At 49.8% G+C, this 19,178-nt stretch overlaps 1 protein-coding gene across 6 annotated transcripts in view; it reads right to left on the bottom strand.

The window, feature by feature from the left end:
* NCOR2 (nuclear receptor corepressor 2) overlaps nt 1-19,178 on the bottom strand; it is a 2,813,293-nt gene that overhangs the window by 285,765 nt on the left and 2,508,350 nt on the right. For all 6 annotated transcript variants that reach the window (XM_069619703.1, XM_069619702.1, XM_069619704.1 and 3 more), the window contains one exon: nt 1,264-1,630. In XM_069619703.1, the coding sequence (XP_069475804.1) occupies nt 1,264-1,630 (367 nt within the window). The remainder of the gene's footprint in view (nt 1-1,263; nt 1,631-19,178) is intronic.

The raw sequence follows: 19,178 nt of genomic DNA on the forward strand, positions 1-19,178 counted from the left end.
GATAACAACCTGCAGGCATGAGGCCTTCTAAACGTTGTTTAAATATCCATGTGATAAATGAATAGTGCCTGTGCTGCAAAGTTAAAAAGGCCAGAGATTACTTTTGTAAAACATTTTGTTAGTTGAAACTGCGTGTTATTTAGGCAATTGCCATGTTGCAATTAACTGCTTGTCCCTTTAAAAATAAAGCTTCAAAATATCTAATCATTTAGGTTGGATTGCTAATCAATTGTTTTTTTACTTAGCAATTTTGGCTAATCAATTTTTCAAAACTAATTTATGCCTTGTAATCTGTTCTTCAGAGCGTGTGGTGTCAGCAATTTGCACGGAGTACAGCCCTCCCAGCTGTGGTCGGGGCCAAGGCAGCGTAGGTAGAGAGCGTGGGGGTCGGATGTGGGGAAGAGCCCCTCGCAGGCTGGACATGCACTGGGGAGGAGTGTGGTGCCAGAGGACAGGGGTGCCTGGTTAAGTACAAGGAAACGAGAAGACAAAAGTACTTCTCTGGGGAACACCGCATGGAATTACTAGTCCAGAGGCATAACCCAGGAGCACCGTCCCCACGTGCATCTACATTTAAAGGGGAAGACGACTTTTCTGGTGAAAAAGGTTCCGTCTCCCGTCCCTGGCGAGAAACGCCCATGCAGTATGGTGGAAAGGGGACGGGACGTAGGAGTACAGCAGTATGCAGTCAAAGGTTCCACACAAAAGCCCCCATACTATTATTTCAACAAACATCCCAGCAATAACCAACAGTCATGCAATACCTCTGTACACAAAACATCAACATGAAATATGTCATGAGCAACATTAAACAACTGCCCCAAAAATACTCAGGCTGGACTTAGAATAGTAATGATAATTTCTAGAAGAAGTGGGGACGGTTTGATTAAGGGTGTGACCAAAATGTTTAATGTTGATATTTTACTAGGGAGCTATTAAATCCATGTCGAGATTATTACCAGGGTGATGTGTGTCAAGATTAGGGTATAGAGTTATTTTTAGGTGGATATTATTACCTTACAACGAATGGAGAGTTACATGGGGCGATTAACATATCATTAAGCCCAAACACATCATGAAGAATTCATTTATTTAATCCAAATGATAATTCGCCTTGGTCAAATCTAAGGTGCAGAAAAACATTCTACGACAAGCATAACCTAAATAACATCAAAGGCTGCCTTAGATTTCTAAAAACATTCTTACATTTTGAGAAAACCATGCATAAGCCACAAAAGCATATTGAGATTCGAAAGAATTTACCTTCATGTTGCCTCTGTGCCTGTTCCCTTGAAGGTACCGGAGAGCCCCTTGGCATGTGACTACTGTAGACAGCCCCATGTGCTGCCTGATGGTCCTCATACGAAAGTGGGCTATGGCGAGCCTTGCCTGGCTCAGGCACAATGACAGGTGCTCCCCTAGTGATTGACCCCCCAGAGTTTGTGACAGGACAGTTCCTACTTTTAAGGCTTTCTTCATAACATGCTCTTTCAAGAGTCCTGGGGTCTTGCATGACATCCAGCGGGTGAACGGAATGAAATGCTCTTCCGGGGCTCCCGATGATTGACCGCACGTCATGCTTTTTGGCACTTACAGACAACGAACTAGTGTCGTACTTGAGAGGCGTACCCTACAGGAAGAGAAAAACAAAGTCAAACTTTTATTTGCTGCTTGCATGTTAAATCAATCTGTCAAAGATACGTCGGTGTTTGATTTGCCTCCAAGGATGCATAAAACAATGTGCAAAAAGAAAAAACTCTTTAATGGTGCACCAAGGTGTGAGAAGTTGATTATAAACGATTTGCACAAGTTGACAAACGTAACAACCTCACATCTCTGTGAATATTGCAACAAGCGATATTACAACACAGATCATTGAATATCTGATCTATGGGACAAATGAAATTACAAAGGCAAGAATCAAGCAAGCTTTCAACGTTGCTGAAGGAACAAGTTACTCACCTGTAACTGTTGTTCTCCAGCATGGGTCTGGCATGGATTCACATGCTCATGAATATTCCCCGTCGTCAAGCTGGGAATCCACGGTAAAGAAAAAAATCAGTTTTGTTTCTGAACTGTCTTTCTACTAGTAACCAATCACTGGTCTCGTTGTTGAGATGGTAGTCCGACGGCACCTTGGGCATGAAGGAGGGGTGCGTCCTCAGCACCACCCTCGTCTCGTGGAATGTCATGTATGGAGGTTTACAGGAGAGGGCCTGGATCTCTCCCACTCCCCACTCGTCGTGTGGCGGTGATGGCCACAAGAAAAGCTGTCTTCCACGACAGGAACTTCAACGGTGCCGAATGCAGCGGCTCAAATGGCAGCCCCATGAGCCTGGTCAGCACCACGTTAAGCTCCCACGCTGCGGCCGGAGCCTTCACCGGCGGGAACGATCGGAACAGTCCTTTCATGAACTCCTTCACCAGGCAATGGGACCATAGCAACGAGCGCCCCGGAGTTCTGGTGTAGCGGGAGATAGCCGCCATATGGATCTTGATGGAGGTATGTGCCAGCCCCACCATGGTCAGCGATAGCAAGTACGGCAGCACTTGAGGGGCCGAAATCCGCAGAGGGTTAATCATCTGTGCCCGGCACCAGACAGAGAACCTTTTCCATTTGTGTCCATAGCACTTGAGAGTCGAGGATGCCCTGGCCTTTACAAGCACCTCCTTGCAGTCTGCCGGGATATCGTACCCTTAAAACTCTAGTGCTGCAGGAGCGAGGCCTTCAGGTTCAACGACCTTGGCTCGTGGTGGAGGATGGCGCCTCCTTCTCTAGCGAGAAGATCTGCGTCCGTCGGCAGTTTGACGGGTGGGGGAGGGGGACGTTGACATGTCCAGAAGGTCCAGAAACCAAATCTGCCTCGGCCATGCCGGTGCGAGGATCATCCTGCACGTTGACTGATGAGTCACAGCAGCAACTGCAACAGCAGGAACGCATACAGGAATAGGCCGTCCCAGGGGAATGAGAAGGCATCGCCCATGCTCCCCGGCTGGGGAAACCTGCTGACGAACCTCGCAAATAGGTCGATCTGTGGATTGCCCCATCGTCGGAATAGGAGATCCACTTGATCCTGCTGAGGTTCCCACTCGTGGCACGAGCGCAGCTCCCTGCTGAGTGAGTTGGCGATGGTGTTCTTTATTCCTGCCAGATGGAAGTGTACTAGAAATATCCCTTGGGTGACAGCCCAGTGCCACAGATCCTGCACTTCCTTGGATAGGGCTGGGGATCTGGTGCCCCCCTGCTTCCGGATGTAAAACATTGTGGTGGTGTTGTTGGTGAAGATCCTTATCACCTTGCCCTTGAGGGACGGACGGAACGAACTGAAGGCCCAGAAAACGGCTCGGAGCTCCAGGACATTGATGTGCAGAGACCTCTCCTCCGGGAACCAAAGGCCTCTTGCGTGAAGATCTCCGGTGTGCGCTCCTCATCCGTCCAGGGAGGCGTCCGTAGTCACCGTTTCCTGATGTGCCGGGGTCTGGAAGTCCATGCCCGCTGCTAGGTGCGCGCGGGTGCCCCAGGACTGGATTGCTTGGCAGAAAGTCTCGTTGAGTGCGATTCTGTCCTCGAAACTGCCCGCCGTTTGCATCCAACGGGCGTCGAGGAACTCCTGCAGTGGTTGCATCCGCAGCCTGCATAGGCGCACAAGGTAGATGCACGATGACATCATGCCGAGTAGGGACTTGATGGACCTCACCCTGGCCACCTCCATGGTCGACAGCTGTTGCACCTTGCCCAGGATGGCCCTCGTACTTTCCTCCGACGGAGAGGCCAGAAGTGACACTGTGTCGAGCTTCGCTCCCAAAAACAGTGTGTCTTGCGCGGGCACCAGGTGGGACTTGGCATAGTTTATGGAGAATCCCAGGTCCGTGAGTAGTTGGACGGTCCTTGCCGTGTGCTCCACGGCGAGCTCCTTCGTCTTCGCTCGGATGAGCCAGTCGTCCAGGTAGGGGTAGACATGGATCCCCTCTCGGCGCAGCTGCGCCGCCATCGGTGCGAGGCACTTGGTGAACACCCTGGGTGCCGACCTCAATCCGAAGGGAAGGGCTTTGAACTGGTAGTGACGCCCTTGGACCACGAACCTGAGAAACTTTCGGTGTCCCTTTAAGATGGGAATATGGAAGTAGGCATCCTCCAAATCCAACGACGACAGGAAATCGCCCTCCTCCAGTTGACCCAGGACGTGTTGGAGGGTGACCATCCGGAACTTCTGTGCCTTGATGAATTTGTTCAGTCGTCGTACGTCCAGGATGGGACGCCATCCTCCCGTCTTCTTCTTCACGAGGAAGTATCTTGAGTAAACTCCAGAGCCCCGAAGCCTCTTTGGGACGAGCTCGATGGCGCCCTTCTTGAGCATCGCCTTTACCTCCAAGGGAAGTTGAGGGACGTGATGTTCTTTCCTGGCCACAGAGGGGACGCGCGGGCACCTCTTTAGAAACTCGAGCGTGTGACCCTGAGCCAGGGCATCCAGCACCCAACGGTTGGTGGAGATGGACTCCCACACGCTGACGAGGCTCGCCAGCCGGCCTCCCACCGGGGTGCTTCGGTGGGGGCCCGACCCCACGGCCGGTTCAGTCCTGCTTAGATGAGGCTTTGCCGCCTTGTCCTCCTTGGTGACGACGGCGGGGTCCGCCTGACTTGCCTTGTCCCCTGTAAGCTTCCTGTGACGACGAACGGGCCACTTGACGGTAGGTGGAAAATCCGCTGCTGGAACCTTTGGAGGCACCCTGTTTGCCTCTGCCGCTCCGAAAGGGCGGCCGCCGTTGCTGGAGAACCCCAAGAGCCCGGGCCGTCTCCGTGTCTGCCTTGATGGCTTGAAGGGAGTCGTCCACTGTTTTCCCAAACAGGTTGTTTCCGTCGAACGGCATGTCCAAGACTCTGGTCTGCACGTCCTGACAGAAGTCAGTAGCCTTGAGCCATCCACGCCGCCTAAGGCACACGCCGTTGCCCAACTGGTGAAATCCAGTGTCAGCGATGTCCGTCGCAATCGTAATGGCGTGGTCCGACGCCACCTCTCCTTCCTGCAAGATCTCTAGGGCTTCCGCCCTCTTGTCGTCCGGTAGGAAGTCCAGCAGGAGGGCCAGTTTGTACCACAACTCCCTGTCGTAGCGGGCTACGATAGCCAAGGCGTTGGCCGCCTTAATCGTCGTCGCTGCAGACGAGATGACTCTGCGTCCCATCGTATCTAATTTCTTTCCCTCGCCGTCCGGCGGGGAGGTCGACGTAGAGGCCGCGCCCCCCCCACTTTCTTCCTGGCCGCCGCGGAGACGACCGAGTCCGGGGTCGGCTGTGCCCCAAGGCACAAGGGGGCCGCGTCCGGGACCCAGTACTTCTTCTCGTACCGATCCCTTCTAGCCGGCGTCATGGATGGGTTCTTGAGGAGGGCGAGGCCCTCATCCCAAATATCGTCCAGTAGAGGTACAGAGAGGACCGTCTTCCTCTTGGCCTCGCGTCGTTGATAAAGGAAACCTTCTTCCGGGCAGAGCTGGAAAAGCTCGGATGCCCTGGCGATCATGGAGTGAAACGATCCAATCTCGTCGGGCGGGGAAGCCCGGGTGGGAGGTGACGACGGCAGATCCTCGTTGTACACCTCGTCGTCTGTACCCGTCGCGGGCGTGTCAGTCCCCGTATCATCCCCACCTGTCGTGGACGGGGAGGAAGGCTGAACAGGGCGCGATGGCTGACAAGGAGGTGGAGGAAGAATCCTTCTTCTCTTAGGGGGAGGGCTCCCAGAAGGGCCTGGCTCCGGGTCCCCCGTCGGGAGCGGTTCCTCCGCTGGTGGTAACGGCAGTATCTCCGAGCATAAGGACTGTATAGCCAACAAAATGGCCGCAGAGTTGTCTTGCGGCACTGGTTGAGGGGGTTCCGACGGGCGGTCAGGAGCCCCGTCGGCACCCTCGACATTATCGTCGTCTCCTACGTCGGGGTCCCTCCCGACGGGCTGGACTTCTTCCACGCCAACGCCGTGGCTCAAGACTTCGATCAGCTCTTCCTCAGAGGTTGAGGCCGAATCCATGACGACCTCCTGCCCCCCTTTTTCTTCTCCGTCGGGAGGTTTCACGGGGGTCCTGTCGATGGGCATAAAAGAGGACTCCCTCCGCGGTGGCAGGGAGACTGAGCCCCGAGGTCGCCACCACTGGTGTAGCCTCCACAGGCTGAGCCAGGGCCGCCGCGACTGTCTCGATAGAGGCCTTGGCCGGATGGATTAAGGCTTTCACCACCTTAGGTGCGCTCACCGCCTTCTCCTTGGGGGGAGGGTCACTGCCTCGCTCCCCCTCCGATGGGGCCTTCGAGCTCGACCGGGGTCTCTCCAGGAGCTTCGCCGGGTGCTCGGCCTTCCTCTTACCCGAACCAGAGCGTTGGCTCGTGGTTGATGGTGCCGGGGAGGATGCGCCCTGCCTGGTGCCCGTAGAGCCCGACTGTTCGGCGCTCCCGGTGCCAGCAGACTCGCGGTGCTTGGCCTTGTGTTGGACCCCCGTCGCCGGGGTGTCCTCAAAGGTCTTCGAAGACCGCTCGGACTACTACTTCTTTTTCTCGCCCGACGGGCTCTTCCTTTCCAGCCAGTTGGCGAGACGTTGATGGCGGTCCTTCATGGTCCGCTCCGACATATTGCCGCAAAACGCACAGTCCTTCTCCACGTACGTCTTGTCCTCATGTAGGCAGTAAAGACAAAGGGAGTGTTCGTCCTCCTTAAAGACATTCTGAAGCTGGCATCCAGGGCAGACCCTGAAGAGCTTTCCGGGCGTCGAGCTTCCCTTCTCCTGGGCCATGTCCGAGATGGCCCTGAGAAACTTCTGGAGTCCTCCAAAAGCGTGGCTCGACGAAATCTTCACCCTTGAGGGGCGTAGACGAATCCGACACGGGTCCCCGTTGATCGGATGAAGAAACGGTGGAGCTTGAGGCTCTTTTGACCGAAAAAGAGACATTTCTTTTGAGAAAAAAACGTGAAAAAATAGCACTTGAACGTGCGGTAAAAGTCTGAAGATGGCTGCCAGAGGCGGGTCTTAGGTAGAGGGCAGTCATTGGCTGTGGTCAGTATGACGCAGAGATCAGTGATTGGTTACTACTACGAAAGACAGATCAGAAATGAAACTGATACTGATTTTTTCTTTACCGAGGATTCCCAGCCCGACGATGGGGAATATTCATGAGCATGTGAATCCATACCAGACCCCATGCTGGAGAAACTAAGTAACCCCTCCAGAACTCTATAGAAGATAGTGTGAGTTGGGTCTACAAAGTTACAAAAATTAAGTAAAAAGACAATTTCACTTTACTGCTCTTGGAAACGGTAGTTTAACCAAGAGACAGTATTTAAACCTTTGGGGAAATCTGGAAGACTTCCCTGTTCCACTGCACTGAAGGTGCTGTGTGTCACAATATAAAATGATGATGCCTATGGAGTTTGTCAGACTCCAAAACCAAAAGAAACACAGTGTTCAAATCAAAGAAAAATACATGAGCGAGTGGGAAAAGGGTCTCACTCTCTCCAGAATAAAAATAAATTAAAAGTTCTAACTAAAGTAAAGCAAAAGAGCTGGGGGTCTCCAAGGTAGAAGGGAATTAACACATTTCTGAGAATTCTCCCTAAAAACAACCCTGAACCCAAACCAGACTCATTCTCTATGTACATTCACTAGTCTGGAGGCTATGCCCGACCAACCGTACTTGCCCTTCACAACAGACTACATACTTCAGTTTTCAAAGAAGAATTTTGTGCAGAGGCCAACATACAGTCAGAAGAAAAAAACACACTTGTCAAAATGACGCTAAAACCGGCTTCTCGCCGAGTTATGTTAATTGAATCTTATACTGGGTGCATCACTGGGTGCATCACCACAGTAGTGCTAAGACCACTTCAGTAGCAGCATGCAACCACTTTGTTTCCACAACATTCCATAGATTTGTATATGCCCTGAAATAGTTTACCAAATCTATACCAAAGGAAAGCAAACTGCTTTAAAACTAATATCCTAATTACAATGGCCACAAAACCTGGACCTATTATTGCTTCCCTGTTGTCTCACAACCACTTTCAACAAAGCCCCATGGCAGGTTTTCCAACATAGACACAGACTTGTTTGCCACTCAAGACAATCTTAACTTGAACTCTATGATTTACTTGCCCACCTTCAATAACTTGTCGCCACTCGAGAATTACAAGTCCACCAATTCATTGCATTTGTCATCATGTAGGAAACAGGAAAGGTTCTAGTAATAATTCAAGCAGGCCATTAAGGAATCCAGGAAATCAAAATAAGTTGTAACCTTTTAGACCGATTTATCTCCAAATAAATTATTTTCCAGCACTTGGAACTCTCGAAATGGGAAATGTTTCACAATCAGAAAACGTATACCTGTTTATATTTCTCATACCGGACGTTCTGGCTGATGCACTCCTTCACTGCTTGTGCTTTCTCAAACACAAAACTTGCTGCAAAGGCATTTCAACATGTAGACGACATAAGCAGTGGAATACACTGCGTGGTTTCAAACCTATATATTTTCACTGTTGAAGGTGTCTGATGTATTCACCTCTAATGACCATGTGACAGCCGACACTTGTGATAGGGAAGCATTCCCATTTGACAATTTAAATTGATCTTTTTTAATAGGTGCGTTTGCTTTATCCAACACACCCTTCACATAGCTTTGCGCTCTGCATGCCACCAATAGCACCTGTGCTACACTGCCTTACAAAACACAAATATTAGCAAAATCCTCTTGGATGTATCACGTCATGACTGACATGCATTACTCATGGCTTACCGTCGTCTAGTCAACTTTGACAACCTCCTCGACGACTGCTTCATAGGTTTCCTGCCGTTGCCGACATCTGCAACTGCTCGGCGACTGTGACCAGCTCGACCACTGTCGATAGCGTGTCCTCAGCCCTCTGGCCTGGTCCTTACAGTAGGGAGTGGGGTCTGGGGTTTTTATTCATCTCTCAGTTCAAGGTTCTCCCCTTCGGCACTGCCTGAGCCCCAAGCATGTTTGAAAGGTACTGGCGGTAGTATCGGCTCACCTGCACAGGCAGTCCATCCCAGTCTATCCCTACCTCGACGACTGGCTCATAACAGGGGATTCGTAAGGAACATGCCCGACAAATACCCAGATGACGGTAAATTTCCTCTTCAGCCTAGGATTCTCCATCAACGACAAAAAATCCAGCCTAAAACCAAGCCAGGTCAAACAGTTTCTGGAGGCTCTAATTCGGACAAAAGACGGGCTTGTCTTTCCCTCCAACGAGAGGGTTCAAAACATGCTGTTCCATATCCCTCCCTATGTAGCCAGTCACTAGGTGACCGTACGCAAAGCCATGCGACTGATGGGGATGATGGCTTCCCGCATCTACCTAGTTCCTCATGCCCGTCTGCGCATGCGCCCCATGCAAGAGTGGCTTTCAAGCCAATGGTGTCAGGCCAGCGGGCAGTGGGACGATTTAGTGGTTGTCTCGGCAGCCCTCGTGCAGTCTCTGCAGTGATGGTGAAGGGAAAACCTCTTGCAGGGAAAACCTTCACCACCCAGTCAGTGGAAACCACTCTCACCAGACGCATCTGTAACGGGTTGGGGAGCTCACCTCCTTCAACAGACGGCGCACGGCGTGTGGTCTCCAGCAGTAGCATCCCATCATATCAACCTGTTGGAACTGCTAGCAGTGTTCAAGGCCCTGAAGGCCTTCCAGACACACATCCAGGAGAAAACAGTTTTAGTCCTCATGGGCAGTGCTACGGCCATGTACTACTTAAACAAACAAGGGGGCACTCACTCTCTAGGGCTGTCCAAACTGTCCCAAAACATCTGGAAGTGGGCACTCAAACACAACATATGTTCCTCCTTTCACAACATGTTCTGGGGGAAAGATCTTCTGGCAGACATACTCAGCAGAGACTTCCTCCTACCCGTAGAACACGAGTGGCGGCTACAGAAGGACATTTTACTCTGCGTCTTCGCAGAATAGAGCTTTCCAGAGATCAACTTATTCACTATTCTGGCGAACGCCCAATGCCCAGATTACGCCTCCAGGTACCTACAGAACCACTCCTAAGGTAACGTCTTTGGATAACATGGTCTGGGAGATTTGTCTACGCTTTGCCCCCCCCCCCTATTCCCGATTCCCCTGCTCAATGGAACAGAGCACAAGATGCACCAAGAATCAGTCACGATAATGCTGGTTGCCGCTATGTGGGCCTGCCAACCTTGGGTCTCCCATCTCATGGCAATGTCAGTCTCCCCTCCCAGGAAGCTGCCGTTCCTGTACAACATGCTGTCTCAAGAGCAGGGAGAGACACTAAATACATGCCCTCAAACTCAACTTATCAGCCTGGTTCCTGAGGTCATAGAGTTCGGACACCTTCAGCTCCCACAGAGATGAATGGACATAATCAGAGAGGCACGGAAACCTACCACCAGACATTGCCACTCCAACAAATGGAAGCGCTTTGTTATCTGGTGTAATGTCAAGGGCATCAATCCTACTGATTGCTCACCTAAAGATATTGTCCTTTACCTAACTCACCAGTTACGATTCAGGACTGGTTTTCAATTCTCTTAAAGTCCACTTAGCCGCACTTTCGGCATACACCACGTCCCAGAGCAAGGTTTCATGGTGGAAAGCCTTTATGGAAAGGGTAAAAAGAGCTCATCCCCCCCATGTCCAACCCAGCTCCCAGGTGGGACCTGAATGTTGTCCCGACCAGACTAATGGGACCTCCCTCCGAAGCAATGCCCAAGGCTAGACTTAAAGCACAAGACCGCCTTCCTGATGGCGATCACTTCTATAAGGAGATTTAGTGAACTGTAGGCGGTTTCAGTTCAGGACTCATTTGTCATGATTCACAAAGACAAGGTGGTTTTGCGCACACACCCGCGCTATGCACCCAAAATTGTCTCTCAAAGTTCCATGTAAACCTGTTCATATAACGACTCACCTTTTTCCAGAACCCCAGTGATGTGGTGGAAAGAAGCCTCCACACACTGGATGTAAGGAGAGAGCTAACCTACTATCTGGAAAAGAAAGCGACTAAGAAAAGCAAATCAGTTCTTCGTTTCAGTGGTAGCTGACAGAGAATGGGACCCCCATCTCTAAATCAGCTATTTCCAAGTGGATTGTAAATTGCATCACACTGTGTTACACTCTTGCCAAGAGAGATCTACCCTTTGCGCCTAAAGCACACTCGACTCGGGGCACAGGGGCTACCATAGCATTCATTGCAAATGTTCCCCTTGAATCCATTTCCAAAGCAGCAACCTGGAGTTCTGTACACACCTTTACAGAACACTACTGCCTGGATACACACTCTAGGACTGATTCGCAGGTGGGACAAGCAGTGCTAAGACATCTCTTTGCTACTGTTCCTTCACAGATCCCACAATCATCTCTGGGTACTGCTCGCTAGACTATGCACAGCATGTGATTCTAAGCAGATCCACAAGCATCAGAAGACACGGATTACTCACCGTAATAGCATTTCTGATGATTGTACCTGCTTAGATTCGGATGCGGCCACCCCACGTCCCCTCGTGGAATAGAAGGAATATGGACTTCTTACATCTTCTCTCTTCCGTACTCGCTCATGCTGACTATAAGGCTCCACCGGCAGAAAAAAATACAACCAGAGGGACCCCGACGCATGAGGGATTTCGGGTACACTACAAGTCACGTTAGGGATAGTTTTACTGTCACGCCCATGCCGACGTCCCTTTCGATCTTTGAAAGAAAGATGCAATACTCTGTGATTTCCACTAGATGTCGGACGATGGTGTTATTTGCGATCCTTGTGGAGTAGGCCACAGAGGCGGTGACCCGCTTACCCAGGGGATTGACTGCCCGTGTAATAGACTGGGACAGCAAAGAAGGGGCCAGGCATCTTTTAATAGAATTTAATAAGGGGATGGCTTGGCTAACCAGAGTCTTTTCCTTGAGGATGTCCACCACAATGTCTGAGTCAGGGGCGGCTTCGTTCGTAGTAATTTTCAAATAGTCGGCTGCTCTCTTTAAGAGGGAGTTGAACAGCATTTGGTCTTCAATGGCCGACGCATCTCTCTGCGGAGCAGTAGTAGGGGGATCCAGACAGATGAAGCCTGGGTCAGTGGTATGTGGCAGTGTGTGCCACGAGCCCTGCTCCTCTGCCTGATCCCAGTCTGGGTTTTGATCATGAAGGTTAAACCCTTCATAAGAATCGTCCTGGGTCGGGCCATCAGGGATGTCCCCAAAGATATTGTGGTGTCCCTGTGGTTTCTTCAAAGAGGAAAACTGGGCACCAGGGGAGGGAAGTTTCTGAAATTTAGAGGGGATGGGGCAAGAGTACACTTCCCTAGGTCTCTTTAAGGCTCCGTCATACTGGTCTGAAACGTCAAACTCAGCCATCTTAGACATACACTGTTCAAACCTCTACCTAGTCCATTCTGAGAAAGCTGAAGGGTCAGGAGGTGGGAAAGGCTGCCTAGAAGAGGATGAACCCTTATGTAAGGCATTAGAAAGAGGCTTGGGGGACTCTCGGGGAGAGGGGATGCCTTTGTAGTCCTTGGCCTCCAAATGGGCATCCGAAAGCTTCTTGCTAATCTTCAGAAGCTGTATTGAGGGCCTAGAGGGTTTCAGCACACCTAAAAGTGCGGCCGGCAACACCATAAGAGTCCTTCAGCGATCAAGCGCCTGTGGACGGCAAGTCGACGGCCGTTGACATTTTAAGACGACCGCCCGTTCCAGAAGGAGTCTTATGCCATTGCATGGCGCTGGTGCGGTTGAGGAGAGGGAGCCGAACTGCGAGGTTCGGAAGGTACCATCTTGTGTGCTTAAGTACACGTGGCGCATGGGTGCCCTTATTGCTGGGGTGGGACTTCCTCTTAACAGTGCCGACGGTCTGCTTATCGGGCCGTGGACGGGCACCTGGGAGAGCGTAGGCTCTGCAGAAAGGTTGATGGCTTCCGAATCAGAGCCATGGCTGCTGACAGGTTCCTCGTCCGAAGCGCCGGGGGGGGGGGGGTAGTTTTTTGGCCTTCATAGCATAAACCGCCCATCGCTTAGTCCGCCTGTCTTTCAGCGTCTTAGGCCGAAAGTGTTTATAGGCCTTACACGAGCGCTCGTCATGGTCACAAGGAAGATAATTATTGCATCGGCTATCGTCTTCCCAGGGAAATTTGACCGTTACAAGACGGGCAGAATTTAAAAAGGAGTACTCTCCATAGCAGAGGTTAGCGGCAGCAAGACCGAGAAGAGAAAGCGGGGTGAAGGAAATGCATTCTCACAGAGAAGAAAGAAACAGGGCCCCACTCTCCCTACTGTAAAGGCCAGGCCTGAGGGCCGAGGCCACACGGTCAGCAGTCACCGAGCAGTTGTAGATGTATTTGGCGGGGGCAGGAAACCCACGATACAGCCATCGCGAAGGTCGTTGAAGTTGACTAAACGACCGTAGGCCGTGGGAATAGATATAGCAATATAAACTCTTATGAGCTCTGCATAAGCGACCAAATAGGCTGGCGGAAAAAACAATCTGGTGGGACCTCGAAGCGTGAGGGATTTTGGGTACACTACACATGTTAGGGATAGTGTTACGGTCAAGCCTATGTCGACGTCCCATTCCATCTTCGAAAAAAAGATGCAATACTCTGCGATTACCACTAGATATCAGACTATATGCACAGCATGTGATTCTAAGCAGATCCACAAGCATCAGAAATAGATTACATATATGAAGACACTGAAGTAGGGCATATCACAAATCAAACCATTGTAAAAGAAAGTGCTTTTTGGGTTATGTACTACAGGCCCACAGAGAGTTAACCTCGACTTTAAAAGTCCTTTCCTATGTTGTCTGGGCCCTTATGCCCAAAAGTTCAGGAAAGTTCCGACAAAGTTTGTGAAGCTGGAAAAAAATGAGGGTAGGGTCTCTGGGGTCCAGTGAACAGATACAAGGGTAAGAGTACAATGGATTCTAACAGAAGTGTCCCAACTTTCAGAACGCTTGTGCCAGCAAGCTATGGTAAAACCAAAGTATAGTAAAGGTTTTGTAAAAGTTAGGAACATTTTTAATGTGAGTTTAGGGGCAGGTAAGAACCACTGTAACTTACCCCCCATACTCCGATTCTTCCCAGGACTTGGCAGGTCAATGGAAGAAGGTCCGAGGTTGATTTTCCAGCCATCAGCCGCAGTCCTCGAATCGCAGGGGTGCATTTTCGAGCTGATCTCCGGTTGGTGTCTTTCACCGGTGAAAGGACTCTCAGAATGCAGCAAATCCCTCGATGCAGGACCCCTCTCAGGACTTGACTCTGGTCAGGTAAGCTGTTTTGGATGGTGGTCACCGCAGCACAGTGATGCAAAGGGCCTCACTTGTCGCAGTCAGACTTTCCTCCTATCACGGGTCCCCTTGACGCTAGGACTCTGAATTGTTCCTGAGGTAATTCTTGTAGGACAAGCTGATGGTCCCCCAAGTTCCAGGTCGCAATTCGGAACGGCCACGTCCGCAGCACGGTAGCCCAAACTCTGAGCTGGTCCTGGGATCGCCACAGGACGGTCCCGGGACACTTCTGAAAACTCTTCTTTGCAGGGTAGCGAGCAGACGTCAGGGATGGATGTTCCCTTCACTCCAAGAGTCATGGCTCCTTCAGGTTACTCCAGGATGTCTGACTAATGGGTGCAAGGTGTCCTCTTCTTATCCTAAAAGCCAGGTATAAGGAAGGCATGGTATCAACAGTAAAACAGACACAATTGACCAGAGTTCAAGGGTGTTCATTGAACTTCAAAAAGGGTTTGAAAAACGCCTATCTAATCCCCTAATCTTCAGATGGGAGCAAGCTACGACAATCAAATAATAATAGCGCAATCCTAGTGGTGTCTTGTAAAAATAAAAGGGCCTATACTAATAAAGCTATTGCCAACCCTTACCTCTAAATACAAATAGTATGAGAAACAGTGTTACGAAAAATAAAGAAGAGTACACAAAAAGATATGCCAGGATGTTCAGGCTGTTGCCTCCTGCCCCACATTTTCAGCACGGGACAAGGCAGTACACTTGAGCTTAGCAGTGTCTCTGGCTTCTGTAGCACGACGATACAGTTCATTACCATCAGGGCCTTCCCTGCCCAAGTCGCTTTGCCTTTCAAAGTCTCTTCTCTCAGAGGGCCTGATGTGACAAACAATAAGTAATTTTCCTTTTAGGCTTTCACAAGTACTCAATTTCTCAAGTGATTCACTATCCACCGCGGGTCCCCCTCTGCCGGGCTCAGACCTACCACTTTGATACAAAACCTTCTTAGGTGATTTTCGCTTCACCCGGGGTCCCCCTCTGCCCGGGATCAGACCCATTTCAATGTAACCTTTTAAAACCAAATTGCTTTAACCAAAAGCTCTTAGCTAATCTCCCTCTGCCGGGATCGAACCAACTTCATTTACTTCATCATCAACTTTCTTTACGCTATTTACATCCAAGACTTTCGATTGTGCTCTGGATTTTGCTTGACCCGTTGCAGGACCACTCCAATTCACAATTCTTTGTCAAACTTTCAGTTGGATACCTTACAGAGACTTTCGAATGAGCACACAGGTGATGCCGGACCACTCTGTCTAAGGTATTGTATTTTGGCTTCAAAGTTCAATCACTCATCTGTGGTTCAATTTTACTCGCATTGATTATCACATACACTTCATACAATGTTCACTTCAGCGTTCACTATACAATGTTGCCGCTTGCAACATTGGCTTCAACACAGACCGGTCTGGTATCAGTCTCCCCAACCCACCGGCTGCGCTCACTTCACTGGCGCTGCTTTGTTGTAGGAGCCAAGGACAGTACCACGGCAACAAGTGATTCTCCCTGCCTTCACCATGGACGGAGGAGAGCCCCAGGTACCGCCAATACACAATGCAGGATTCTTCAGCTTTGTTTCCTGGTCTTACTTTTTCTATTCTCAAAGGTTCATGAAAATAACGGCTCCTCGACGAAAAGGTCAAGGGCACTTACCTCCTTGCGATGCCCTTCTGTTTTTCCGTATTTCGCCTTGTATTAAACTGCCATCTTGGAACCGCTGCTTCCCCATGTGCTTCGCTCTCGCTGGCGCTCTTGTGTTCCGCCTTTTATCAATGTGGGGAAGTGTAATGGAAGTCAGGTGTGTGTAATAGTCAGTAATTTCCTGACCATTGTATTGGGTCATGTCAGGTATGCGGCTCGGGTGTTAGTCCGTTTTCTCTCATAGCGAGCTGTCCATGAGAAAGTGTTTGTGTTGTGGGGGAGTGGAGAGGGGGTGAGGGTCGAGTTCCTAAGTATTCTACCTGGTAGGATGGGGTACCAGTGTTACAGGTAAGGGGATACTACGTCTCGCCAACCGGTGTCCCAGTCCCACTCCCCGAAGACCCCTCACCCAGGTGATCCTCCTGCACTGGTGTATCCCCAGGAACTGGATCCAGAAGCGAAGGCTGTGTCCTGGCCACCTGGATGACAGATTACGAGGACTAGCGAGTGAGACACCTTCAGGTTTCTCACACAGGTAAGAGCCGGAACTCCCACTAGCCAATAGCAAGATTGTGCAAACACCCACCCCAGCAGGACCACTGGCAGGAAGACTCATGCATACCACTCAGGCACACTGAAACCAGTTTGTGGATTGGAACCAAACAGTCCCAGCCCACATCCTGCCAGCAAACACACATAGCCCTCCAGAAGCTACTGCTTTCCTGGGCACTGGAAGTCCATATATGGATTTTCCCGGGCTCACAGGCCAGGAAGAAGTCTAAAGAACAGGATGGCCCAAGGACAAGCAAAAAACCATGTGGCACAGCCATGTTTGGACACTAGCTACAGTTAGTAGCCAAACACAGTAAGGCTAAAACGAAAAAGCACCAAAAAATGCTAACAAGTCACTGCTGCCACCAGCTTGTCCATTAAGCACACCTAGAGTAACCAAAACTCCTTTGGATGTTAGCCTAGGGAAAACAAAAAGTGTGCCCCATTGTACTGCATTGTAAGATGCATTGTATAATGATAAAAAGTTATCACAAGTGATAATAAGTTACTAAAAGTAGGAACAAAGTCGCAAGACTAAGGGAAACAATGCTTTCCAGTACTGACAGCCTGAAGGGCATGTCCTTTTCCCCATAACAGATGAGCAAAAGACAGCGTAGTGAAGCTTAAGGCTTCACTGCACTGTAAAAAGTACAGGTCAGGATCAAAAGCAAAAGGTTTGGGGGGGCCATAAAAATGGAAGGAAAGGTGCAGGAAAGAGAAATCTTTCCTAACAATGCAGCAACACAAGAAAGGATACTATCTATTTCGTGGCCATTTCCATTTTACCAGTTTATCCATGGAAGCAAGTAATAAGGATCAGATGATCCACTAGGTTATAGGCAACTGGTAGGGCATAAGGTTGTAAAGCTGCTGCAGGGCAGCAAAGGCCAGTGTCAAGAGCGCAGGCGGGTGGAGTGAAGTTAACAGGGTGGCATAAAGCAACACAAAATAAGGGACCATTTACAGAGTAAATGTATTTAAATATATCATTTATATAGCTTTAGTGCAAACAGTAATGCATTATGCCACAGGTGAGTAGCGTTGTAGGTTGATGTCTGAGGGCAGCGAAGACCCTTTTCCGTAGAAGTCACTAAAAGTACCGAATGGGACTTTCAAGTTCAGTTTTCAATGTTTTCTGATAGGGTTTTTAGAACAGAGGAAAAACCTAATGTTAAAAAGGATAACCCCAAAAAGAAAGCTCAGGGTTACAGTGAAAGGGAGCTGCCAAAACTAGACCTATTCAGCACAGGGCACAGTTGAGCCTGGATTATACCTAATGTTTTGTTATAGGTATGTTGCCACCTAATGTGACAAAGCCCAACAATAAGGTAACAGTTGGAGGCAAAAGTACCTTCCGAGACATGGCCCAGTTGTGAAGGCAACGGTGTGGTGGCTGTAGCCCTGGCCAATGAGGATGGTGCAAAATCATGGCTGGAGTGAACAAAGAGGTGCCTGATGCCCGGGATCAGTGCCGCTACTTTCATGGACGAAATTGCAGACTTGGTGGATAAAGCAGTGCAGATGGAGGCCATGCAGTTAGAAGAAAGTAAAGCTCATACAGTGAGTAACTTCAATGAGCACAGAAAAGGAACACTTGTGTGATTTCCTTTGGTTTTGGAGAGCGGTCTGGAGTTCTCAGGTTCCATTTTACTTCACAAGACTGTATCGTGAAGGACCGGAGCCTTTGTCGTTCATGGGAAAGTCCTTCAAGCTGCTTTGGTACACGTCGTAGCTTTCGACAAATGGTGTGCTACACATGTCCCTATTCTTATACAGATCTTAGAAACTGGATGCACAAGTAGCCTCTAATCAAGCACACTGCACCATGCAAACATTTGGTGACAACTTAAAATGTAGTGGTTGCCAAATTCCAACATTTTCAAGCAATACACAGGATGTGGATTCAGGAATCAAACCCTGACACTCATCGGCCAGACCTGGCCATGGCTGACCTAAGTTCCCAACCTGGAGTCTCAAAGAGACCATGCTCATGTGTGGCAAACCATGGTTTCCATGCTTACTAGGCACAGTCTTGCTGTGGAATCTCATTGGATTTTGAATCCGAGCTCATCACTTATATGGACACCTGAATGAACAAGCCTTTGTTTCCGGATTATAGAAAGGCTTCAGCAGCCTCCTAAAAAGGAAAATGGACCAGCCAAAAGGGTGCACGTTAATGCAAGGAGCTGAACAAGGTGACCGGTTTGTTTAAAAAGATTACAGGGTACATTTGGGGAATCCTGACCTGGGAGTCTTGGGGACTCCAAGAGAGAAACAAAGTATCTGTCCCTCTGGCAGGACTGGACACTGATTTGTGGTTTGTGGAGGCGTTGTGGGGACCCACACATACTCTCTGAGTTGTTAAATTAACTCTTGCATCCTTGTGGGCGTCCCCCGACACAGGGATGGTGCCAGAACCTTTTGGCAGCAAATAAACAGGCTTCCCCATTAAATTTTGTATAGCATGCAGGGTTGTGGGTTTGGACGTGGTCACGCCTAGCAGCCCCGCCCTCTCCCGCCTCACCTCAGTCCCCTTCTTACACATCACACACTAGTAAACCTGGCTAAATATTTTAAGATTTTGACCTACCAGCAGGGGCTTCAGGGTGGGACGTATGGAGGAAAGGGGATTTAGGACTATGAGTACTCTAGTCATTACGGTGAGTAACTTATTACTC

This window comes from Ambystoma mexicanum, chromosome 10, assembly GCF_040938575.1.
Source record: "Ambystoma mexicanum isolate Mex_15411 chromosome 10, UKY_AmexF1_1, whole genome shotgun sequence".
Lineage (NCBI taxonomy): Eukaryota > Metazoa > Chordata > Amphibia > Caudata > Ambystomatidae > Ambystoma > Ambystoma mexicanum.